Source organism: Salmo trutta, chromosome 23 (genome assembly GCF_901001165.1).
Source record: "Salmo trutta chromosome 23, fSalTru1.1, whole genome shotgun sequence".
In the NCBI taxonomy this organism is placed as follows: Eukaryota; Metazoa; Chordata; class Actinopteri; order Salmoniformes; family Salmonidae; genus Salmo; species Salmo trutta.
The window spans coordinates 34,344,376-34,355,946 of NC_042979.1; the positions used below are offsets into that span (position 1 = coordinate 34,344,376).

General features: G+C 43.7%; 1 protein-coding gene across 1 annotated transcript; it reads left to right on the forward strand.

The window, feature by feature from the left end:
* Window positions 1-4,859: 4,859 nt before the first annotated feature.
* On the forward strand, window positions 4,860-6,738 carry LOC115159814 (adhesive plaque matrix protein-like). The gene is made up of 2 exons (XM_029709869.1): window positions 4,860-4,877; window positions 5,791-6,738. Exons 1-2 carry the CDS (start codon window positions 4,860-4,862, stop codon window positions 6,736-6,738), a joined length of 966 nt encoding a protein of 321 aa, XP_029565729.1.
* Window positions 6,739-11,571: the final 4,833 nt, after the last annotated feature.

Sequence of the window (11,571 nt, forward strand, 5' to 3'; positions counted from 1 at the left end):
GTTGGAAAACCTTTACGATGTTGGAAAACCTTTACGATGTTGGAAAACCTTTACGATGTGGAAAACCTTTACGATGTGGAAAACCTTTACGATGTTGGAAAACCTTTACGATGTTGGAAAACCTTTATTATGTTGGAAAATAACTGGTAGCCTATTATTTCACTTCCATCATGGTTTCTAGTTCCCACGCAACACTGTGTCTTAACATAGTAACATAACATCACAGTTATGTCAGTCGACACAATGACACTGTTAGGAAACAGGGAATTATAGATCTAGACCAGGGCTCTCCAAACTTGTTCCTGGAGAGCTACCCTCCTGTAGGTTCTCGTTCCAACCCCAGAAGTATAGCCTGATTCGGCTTATCAACCAGCTAATTATCAGATTAAGGTGTGCTAAATTAGGGTTGGAGCAAAAACCTACAGGAACAGGGTTTGTTGTATAAAAGGGTTTGTTGTATAAATATATGATGTACTGTATCATATCTGTCAAAGTCATCGAATGTTATGATAGGTTGTCTGTCATTGTCATGAAACTGACAGGGCTGTGATTTGTCATGAAGTGTTGCTACAATAGCGGTGTTGTGATTGTCTGGTTCATTTAATTTTGAAGATGTCAAAGGCTGTGTGATGTTCCCACTTGAAAAAACAGTTTAGTATTCACTGTAGTGGTTTTGCGGACTTTACTGTAGTATTTATTGTAGTGTTTTTGCAGGCATTACAGTAGTATTTACAATACTGCTTTTGTTATATCATTGACATAGCAGTGGGGGCTTTGTCTTTGAGGAAACATACTGGACAAAATACTCAAAGAGCAGATTTTCCATAACATGTAGGTAGGATTCAGAGCTTCTGCTCTTTTTTTATAAACTGTAGGGAACACATTATATGGTCTATACTTGGCATGTAGGTTTTGTATGGGTGGCACACATTGGGATATGGGTTAATGGGCAGTGTATATGCAAATCAAATACTTGAATGTTTACTATAGTAATTACTGTAGTGTTTTTGTGGATGTTACTGTAGTATTAAAGTGTTTTGCAGACTAGTGATTTTGCGAACATTACTATAGTATTTGCTGTGGTGTTTTTGTGGGCTGTAGTATACTGTAGTATTTACTATACATTTACTCTACAGTATACTACAACATTCTATAGTAAGTACTACACATGCTCAAGGTATACTACAGTGTGTAGCATAGTATTCTACAGTTGACCACAGAATTCTATAGTAAGTACTGTAGTATTCTATAGTAAACTGTAAAACATTTTCATGTGGGTTGTTATGTTGTGTTACTGGGCTTCTGCGTAAATGCTTTGTACGCTGTGTGAGCTTATCATTGCTGATGGAGGAGAACATTGGGGCTTCAAAATAAACATGTTAGAAATCTACATGGAAAATAAGTTGTTGAGTCAGTGAGTTTGTGAACGAATTACGAGGGACTTGTAATTCACCATGAAATGAATTTTCACTTATCAATTTCACATTACTTTTCAGTATATCAATGTTCTGTTCACTAGCAAAATCCAGAAACCTACTGTATGCTCTGTCTGGAGATGAAACATAGAAAATAGTGAATAGTATAACAAGTCTGCTGTGAGATTTGGACTGTGCTTGACATTTTTATAAGAGGAGCATGGAGTCAATTGGGTTTTAGAGAGCTCAAATAGTTCCTAGAGTTTCATCGTCCTTGTCTGAGTGTTGGCTAGTAGTCATATACAGAAGTAGTATAAAAGTAATTCCATCTTAATGCCCCCCTGGGACTCAATAAAGATCTATTGTTGTCTATTCAACAAGGACTCCACCACATTTAGACATGGAATTCACCACAATGCCCTTGTTGTTGGCAACATATTTCACAGGAATGGCACAGAGCATTATAATTACTGAACCTACTGTAGTAGCACTTACCATTTTTGGAAAGTGAAGTGAAGTGCTACTGCATAATTGCACACCTAGTCTACTTATAGCCTACTAACAGTATTATATGGTTCTGTTACAGGGTAATAAACTGGCAGCTACACTTGTATAAGATCTATGGCATGTTAAGTGTGGCTGTTCAGTTCAGTAAACCCTGTAACGATTCCAGCCATTTTAGCTAAGCTAATGGATTCTGTGAATTTTCAATTTAAATAATACCTAATTCCAAAATAAACAGACCAGGCTACAGATGAAACAAGGGGATGAAACAAATGTCAAAAATAAATGAATCCACCGCATTTGCAAACCTTTTTAATCCACACATGTTTTTAATCCTAATGGATGAACATGGAAGGAATACAGTATACACTGTCAATGAAAACCCTGAGATTTGCACTCTCTCATTCTCACTCATTCTCTCTCCTCTCTCTCTCTTTCTCTCTGCCTCTCTATCTCTCTCGCTCTCTCTCTGCCTCTCTCCACTATCTCTCTCTCTCCCTCTCTGCCTCTCTCTCTCTGCTGCTCTCTCTTCCTCTCTGCCTCCCTCTCCCTCTCTCTCTCCTTTATCCCTCTCCCTTCCCATCTTTGTCTGTCTCACAGCCCTCCGCCCTCCAACTAATCCTGCAGGATTACACACTCACGGCCCTCCTATGGCACATTGCCTAATCACATCCACCTGTGCCTGCTAAGGCTTAATCAAACCTAGCAAAGTACTCTGCATGTTTGCTGCTGTTACTGTTGTTATTGTTGTTGTTCTTAATTCTCCACATACTGTGCCTCGTTGAAAGGTAAATCACTTGATACAAGGCTAAGGCCGTGCAGCCTGCACCTCCCCATCTGTTCGCAGGCATGTGTTTAGCTCTCATCACGTAGGCCAGGGCTCTCAAACCCTGTTCCTGGTAGGCTAATGCAACTTTAATGTGAACTCACAACACCATTGACATAGTAAATCATGAATGCAGCAGGCAGGTGCTTCTATATGTGGCTATATGGCTTGGATCTACTTTCCACAATGTGTAATTCATTCTGATTCCTTTATTTGGGCATCTGCTTTTCAGCAACCCGATGGAGAAATTAGACTTTAACAAGCAAAAATGTGTGTTTACAGATATAGTAGCATCTTATTCCATTATATAGACGGCAAATAAGTTTAAAAATAATGGTTCCATAGATGACGTAAATCGTCATTATATATAGTAAAATACAAAACAACAGCCTTATGATAAATATGATAAACACATATAGCTACAGTGTATCTCAAAATCAAGTGCATCAGTCACGATGTCACGAGTGCTGTCTTCAAATTTCCTGTCATAAAGGAGCCAAGGCGCAGCGTGCCGGTAATTCCACATCTTTATTGAAGGAAACCGAAACCAAAACAATAAACAGGTACGCAGCAAGAAACGTAACGCACTGAGCCGTACACACACAGAAATAACAATAACCCACAAACACAGGTGGGGAACAGGCTGCCTAAGTATGATTCCTAATCAGAGACAACGATAGACAGCTTTCTCTGATTAGGAACCATACTCGGCCCAACAAAGAAATACAAAAACAATATAGACATACAACACATAGAATGCCCACCCCATGTCACACCCTGACCTAACCAAACAGAGAAAAATTACTCTCTCAGGTCAGGGCGTGACAGTATCCCCCCCCAAAGGTGCGGACTCCCGGCCGCAAACCTGAACCTATAGGGGAGGGTCCGGGTGGGCATCTATACTTGGCGGCGGCTCTGGTTCGGGGCGTAGCCCCCACACCGCCCGCTGATCCCCCCGCTTCTGTGTCGCCGGAGGAACCAGACCGTGGATCAGCGCCAGAGGCTCTGAACTGCCAACCGTCGCTGAAGACTCCGGGCTGCGGACCGTCGCTGGAGGCTCCGGGCTGCGGACCGTCGCTGGAGACTCCGGGCTGCGGACCGTCGCTGGAGGCTCCGGGCTGAGGAGCGTCGCCAGAGGCTCCGGGAACCTATTTTTGATATAGATTTAAGCATAATGATTATAGCTCTAGATTCCAGGAAAAAGCTGTTTCAGGTTTTTGAAAAATGCTAAATTTGCAAACTTACCGTCCCTCAGCCAACCTCAAATACTTTGTGCCTCTCAGATTTTGGGGGTGACACCCCTGACTGGTTTGGTGCTGGAGATAATGCATATGAAGTTAAAAAGGACAATGAGATGCCGGGCAGATTACTCTCCTGCATTCTTTCTCTCTCTCTCTCTCTCTCTCTCTTACTCTCCCGCATTCTCCCTCTCTCTCTCTCTCTCTCTTACTCTCCCATTCTCTCTCTCTCTCTCTCTCGCTCTCTCTCTCTCTCTCTCTCTCTCTCTCTCTCTCTTTCTTACTCTCCCATTCCCTCTCTCTCTCTCTCTCTCTCTTACTCTCCCTAATTTTCTCACTTGCTCTCTCTTACTCCCTCATTCTGAGACTCTCTCTCACTCCCTCCATACTTCCCTCCATCTCTCCCTCTGACAAGGTTAGACTGATTATGTCTGATTCCACCACAGATTTCCCACTGGCTCTACTATACCTAGAGAAACACAGTGCCCCAGCTGAATCAATATATATGTCTCTCAGATTGCCATGTAGGAGTGTTGCTGATAAAGTCCACAAAAAGTCTCACATTAAATATGTTTCAGATTCTTTCACATGCTTTTACAGATAATCATGCTGTAGATGACTCAGTCTGATTGTGATACAATCACAGAGTAAAATATAATACAAAAGAAGAAAAAAAGGAACGTAGTGCTATAGTTCATTATTTGGAAACACTTGTCTCACCATGATATAGTAGGTGTTTAAAGGGATACTGCGAGATAAAAAAAGTCAACTTACCCAGAGACACACAAACTTGTGATACCATTTGCATGTCTCTGCGTGCAGTATGAAGGATGTTAAAGGTAGTTCGCAAAGCAAATGCTGTCTAGCATTAGCGCAATGACTGGAAGTCTACAGGTACGCTTGCGTATGTATCACAGTTTCCCTTTAGAAGGGGATTATTCTGTAACTCTATGCTTATCTCAAAACACAAGAGGATTTACAATTGAGCACATTCTCTTCCTTTACTGCAACTATCCCAAAACATCCCCTCTTCGTTCTCTGTTTCCCTCTGTTTCTATGTGTGACCTTCTGTCACTGTGCCAAACTGTCCTGTATCTAAACCATCCTGTATTCAAACCATTCTTTATCCAAACCATCCTATATCCAAACCATCTTGTATCCAAACCATCCTGTATCTAAACTATCCTGTATCTAAACTATCCTGTATCTAAACTATCCTGTATCCAAACCATATTGTATCTAATCTATCCTGTATCCAAACCATCTTGTATCCAAACCATCCTGTATCTAAACTATCCTGTATCTAAACTATCCTGTATCTAAACTATCCTGTATCCAAACCATATTGTATCTAATCTATCCTGTATCCAAACCATCTTGTATCTAAACCATCCTGTATCCAAACCATCCTGTTTCCAAAACATCATTTATCCAAACCATTCTACTACATTACACCTCACAGTGGCCTGTACACATTTAGGTTTTTCAACTGATGCACAGTGCATTTGTGATTCAATGGAGAGTTAGTCTGCATAAAAATGTTTACACAACCATTGTGTGGTGTCTCCACTATGTTTGTGTAATTATTTTGATCCAGAAAAACAATTCCTTTGTATCACAACTGTTTTGTCAAATATGTTATACAACAGTTGTACAACTTGAGTGTGCATGGGGTAAAGTCTCTGTGCCAAATCATTCTCTATCCAAACCATTCTGCATGCAACATCACACCTCACAGGGTTTTGGAACTGATATGACCCTGATGTGCACTTTGAGGCCCTTTTCTACAAATAGGAGCTAAAAACAGTGGCGTAGGAAGCACCCCCGCAGCCCCTACAGCACCCACAGGCCCCGCAGCCCCTACAGCACCCACAGGCCCCGCAGCCCCTACAGGCCCCGCAGCCCCTACAGCACCCGCAGCCCCTACAGGCCCCGCAGACCCTACAGCACCCACAGGCCCCGCAGCCCCTACAGCACCCACAGGCCCCGCAGCCCCTACAGGCCCCGCAGCCCCTACAGCACCCACAGGCCCCGCAGCCCCTACAGCACCCACAGGCCCTGCAGCCCCTACAGCACCCACAGGCCCCGCAGCCCCTACAGCACCCACAGGCCCCGCAGCCCCTACAGCACCCACAGGCCCCGCAGCCCCTACAGCACCCACAGGCCCCGCAGCCCCTACAGCACCCACAGGCCCCGCAGCCCCTACAGCACCCACAGGCCCCGCAGCCCCTACAGGCCCCGCAGCCCCTACAGCACCCACAGGCCCCGCAGCCCCTACAGCACCCACAGGCCCCGCAGCCCCTATAGCACCCACAGGCCCCGCAGCCCCTACAGCACCCACAGGCCCCGCAGCCCCTACAGCACCCACAGGCCCCGCAGCCCCTACAGCACCCACAGGCCCCGCAGCCCCTACAGCACCCACAGGCCCCGCAGCCCCTACAGCACCCACAGGCCCCGCAGCCCCTACAGCACCCACAGGCCCCGCAGCCCCTACAGGCCCCGCAGCCCCTACAGCACCCACAGGCCCCGCAGCCCCTACAGTACCCACAGGCCCCGCAGCCCCTACAGCACCCACAGGCCCCGCAGCCCCTATAGCACCCACAGGCCCCGCAGCCCCTACAGCACCCACAGGCCCCGCAGCCCCTACAGCACCCACAGGCCCCGCAGCCCCTACAGCACCCACAGGCCCCGCAGCCCATGCAGCCCCCCCCCCACGATGCCTCATTGCAAAATTTGTCGAATTGAAAGATGTTAGCTGTTTTTCCCCCTAAAAAGAACTTGCTCGGACCTAGCGGGGGGCGTAGAGAAACTGCGCTACGCCACTGCTAAATGGAGTAAGTAAAGTGATCTACACGTATGAAATAATGGATTAAATCAAACAAATTATCAATGGCTGTGTCTTTTAAAGGCAAAATAAGATTTTTTTGGCAGTTGAAAAGAGCAACACATTTTCACAATGTAGTAGTGCAGATTCAACTTGATTCAGCTGCGGGCGATTGTTTCTTGAGTGGATGGTCGGGGAGCCGGAACATAATTACAAATAATTTATAGACTGCAAATTGACTGCAAGAAGCCCAAACAGATGTCCTGTTTGACTAAAACATAAGCATTTCAAATCTTGCTGACATATGTATACGATCACGTATCTCTCAATAACGCGTGGGAACACTTGGGGGGCCTTTGGCCCGCGGGCTGCCAGTTGGGGTGTAAAGGGGTGCGTAACTGATGGCAGTGAAGTCAGACGCAGGAGAGCAGAACTAGGTAATAGCCGGAGCAGTTTAATTTCAAAATCAACGACATAAAGAAAGAACCAACATGGGTACAAAACCCGACGCGCACCAGTAAACATGTGCACAAGCACTTACAAACAAACAATTCCACACAAAGACATGGGGGGAACAGAGGTTAAATACAAAACACTTAATGAGGGAAATGAGAACCAGGTGTGTAGGAAGACAAGACAAAACAAATGGAAAATGAAAAGTGGATCAACGATGGCCAGAAGACCGGTGACGACGACCACCCGAACAAGGGGAGGAACCGACTTCGGTGGAAGTCGTGACATGGGGAGCCCTGTAGCAATGTATGTCAATAATTTGTTTTTGGTTCTGGTTTTGATTTTGAATACTGTATTGAAATTAAACCTTTGGAATATTTTAAATGCTGTCCATTTTATGTTCTACTCTAAAAATACAACACACTATTCCCCCCCCCCCCTTAAAGGATTTAGATGCACTATTGTAAAGTGGTTGTTCCACTGGATATCATAAGGTGAATGTACCAATTTGTAAGTCGCTCTGGATAAGAGCGTCTGCTAAATGACTTAAATGTAAAATGTAAATGAGAAGTAGAGTAGTGTTCAATCGATTCTTAAGTGTAATACTGCCTTTTATTATTTATCTGAAGCATTATAGAAACTACACATCACCATACAGTGTTTTGCCATTTAGAAAATGGCTGCCTAGACTGAGTGCTCTTTTCTTCGCGAAATCCTTTGTCCCAAATGGTTCAGAAAGTGTCTGAAATTGTGTAGTCTTTGTAGATTAAACTAAGCCTTCCTTAAAGCAAATGTATCCCACTCAGATTTGTCATTAAACGATCACAGTAAAATATTCAGCTAATGGGGTTGTTATTGATAATAGTTAAGGATAATAGCATAATACCAGGAGAAGTTTGGTTTCACTCCTTGGTTGTTGGTAATTTATGTTAAACAAACCACCAGATGTCAGGGGGATTTTGGGGATTTGAAGACATCGGTGGCTTAGCTCAAAGCCAGTAGGGGAGTTTGGGGGCATCCTCTACAGACATTAAAGAAGGAATTTCAACAGCTAAATGCATGAATTTGGTGCACTTTGAGATGAACATTGAGAGACTAGATATTTTTCAGGTAACTTGCATCTTCCCACCTGAAACAGCAGACACTGACAGTACTCAGTTACAGTAGGTATTGTGGATCACTCTACTCTGGATCCCTCTCTACTCTCTTCTCTGGAACACATACCGTGTATTGACAAAAACCTCTATATCACTTAGCAACTTGTGTCTTGTCTGTTGTGCCTCTTTCCATCACCTATTCTTCTGTTGCTGTCTCTGTCTTGTCTGTTGTGTCTCTTTCCATCACCTATTCTTCTGTTGCTGTCTCTGTCTTGTCTGTTGTCTCTCTCCATCACCTATTCTTCTGTTGCTGTCTCTGTCTTGTCTGTTGTCTCTCTCCATCACCTATTCTTCTGTTGCTGTCTCTGTCTTGTCTGTTGTCTCTCTCCATCACCTATTCTTCTGCTGCTGTCTCTGTCTTGTCTGTTGTCTCTCTCCATCACCTATTCTTCTGCTGCTGTCTCTGTCTTGTCTGTTGTCTCTCTCCATCACCTATTCTTCTGCTGCTGTCTCTGTCTTGTCTGTTGTCTCTCTCCATCACCTATTCTTCTGTTGCTGTCTCTGTCTGCTTAACAGAGAAACACAACTCCAAACATGGCAGGTAAGATGCTATAGAGCCCCAAGTATATATGAAAAGAGACATGAGCCAAAACAAATTGCTGTAGAATGGAATAAGTTATAAGACCTCTATGATTCAATTAATTGTATCAGTTCTACCAGGTAATTTGAGATTTTTAGATTACATAACATTTTAGGAGAGACTGGGTAGGTGCAGTGAAATATGTTGTTTTACAGGGTCAGCCATAGTAGTACAGGGCCCCTAGAGCAAAGTGCCTTTCTCGAGTGCACATTGACAGAATTTTCACCTTCTTGGTTTGGGTATTCGAACCAGCGACCTTTCATATTTTTCTACTTACCCAGAGACATATAAACTCGTGGATACCATTTTTATGTCTCTGCATACAGTCAGCCAAGTATACCTGGAAGTAGAGGTTATAAAACCCTCCTCCTGACCGGACCTTCTGTCACTTTGCCAAACTGTCCATTATCTAAACCATCCTGTATCCAAACCATTATTTATCCAAACCATCCTCTATCCAAACCCCTCTGTATCCAAACCCTCCTGTATCCAAACCCTCCTGTACCCAAACCCCCCTGTATCCAAACCATAATGTATCCAAACCGTCCTGTATCCAAACCATGCTGTATCCAAACCATCCTGTATCAACCCCCCCCCTGTATCCAAACCCACCTGTATCCAAAAGCTCCTGTATCCAAACCGTCCCATATCCAAAGGATTCTGTATCCAAACCATCCTGTATCCAAACCATCCTGTATCAAACCATCCTGTATCCAAACCTCCCTGTATCTAAACCCACCTGTATCCAAACCATCCTCTATCCAAACCTCCCTGTATCCAAACCCACCTGTATCCAAACCCTCCTGTAACCAAACCGTCCTGTATCCAAACTGTCCTGTATCCAAACGATTCTGTATCCAAACGATTCTGTATCCAAACCATCCTGTATTCAAACCATCCTGTATCCAAACCGTCCTGTATCCAAACCCTCCTGTATACAAACCATGCTGTATCCAAAACATCCTGTATCCAAATGATTCTGTATCCAAACCATCCTGTATCCAAACCATCCTGTATCCAAACCCATCTGTTTCCAAACCCTCCTGGATCCTAACCGACCTGTATCCAAACCATCCTTTATCCAAAACAACCTGTATCCAAACCCTCCTGTATCCAAACCGTCCTGTAATCAAATCATTCTGTATCTAAACCATCCTGTATCTAAACCATCTTGTATCCAAACCCTCCTGTATCCAAACTGTCCTGTAATCAATTAATTCTGTATCTAAACCATCCTGTATCTAAACCATCTTGTATCCAAACCATCCTGTATCCAAACCCTCCTGTATCCAAACCCTCCTAAACAAAAATGTTTACACAACCATTGTGTTGTGTCTCCACTATGTTTGTGTAATTATTTTGATCCAGAAAAACTATTTATTTGTACCTCAATGGTTTTGTCAATGTGTTGTACAACTTGAGTATTTACGGGGCCGAAGTCACTGTGGCAAACCATTCTCTATCCAAACCATTCTCTATCCAAACCATTCTCTATCCAAACCATTCTCTATCCAAACCATTCTCTATCCAAACCATTCTCTATCCAAACCATTCTCTATCCAAACCATTCTCTATCCAAACCATTCTGCATGCAACATCACAACTGATATGACCCTGATGTGCACAGTAAACAATTATTTTAACAATAATATTACAGGCTTTTTCACCTCACCTGCAAATTCTTTGTAAATCATGTTTTTACTTTTTCACTCTCTGTATTTCACCTGCTATAACTTTGCTAATGAATACAACTAATTAGAATCTGTAGAGCAGCTTGAAGTAATACAATCTACTGTGTGTTCAACCCACCTAAAGTTAAATCTAGACTTGGTTTCTTCTATCGTAATCGCTCCTCTTTCACCCCAGCTGCCAAACCAACCCTGATTCAAATGACCATCCTACCTATGCTAGATTATGGAGAAATCACTTATAGATCGGCAGGTAAGGGTGCTCTCGACCGGCTAGATGTTCTTTACCATTCGGCCATCAGATTTGCCACCAATGCTCCTTATAGGACACTTCACTGCACTCTATAGTCCTCTGTAAACTGGTCATCTCTGTGTACCCGTCGCAAGACCCACTGGTTGATGCTTATTTATTAAACATTCTTAGGCCTCACTCCCCCCTATCTGAGATATCTACTGCAGCCCTCATCCTCCACATACAACACCCGTTCTGCCAGTCACATTCTGTTAAAGGTCCCCAAAGCACACACATCCCTGGGTCGCTCCTCTTTTCAGTTCGCTGCAGCTAGCGACTGGAACGAGCTGCAACAAACACTCAAACTGGACAGTTATATCTCAATCTCTTCATTCAAAGACTCAATCATGGACACTTACTGACAGTTATGGCTGCTTTGTGTGATGTATTATTGTCTCTACCTTCTTGACCTTTGTGCTGTTGTCTGTGCCCAATAATGTTTGTACCTTGATTTGTGCTGCTACCATGTTGTGTAGCTACCATGTTGTTATTATGTTGTGTTGCTACCATGCTGTGTTGTCATGTGTAGCTGCCTTGCTATGTTGTGGTCTTGGCTCTCTCATTATGTAGTGTTGTGTTGTCTCTCTTGTTGTG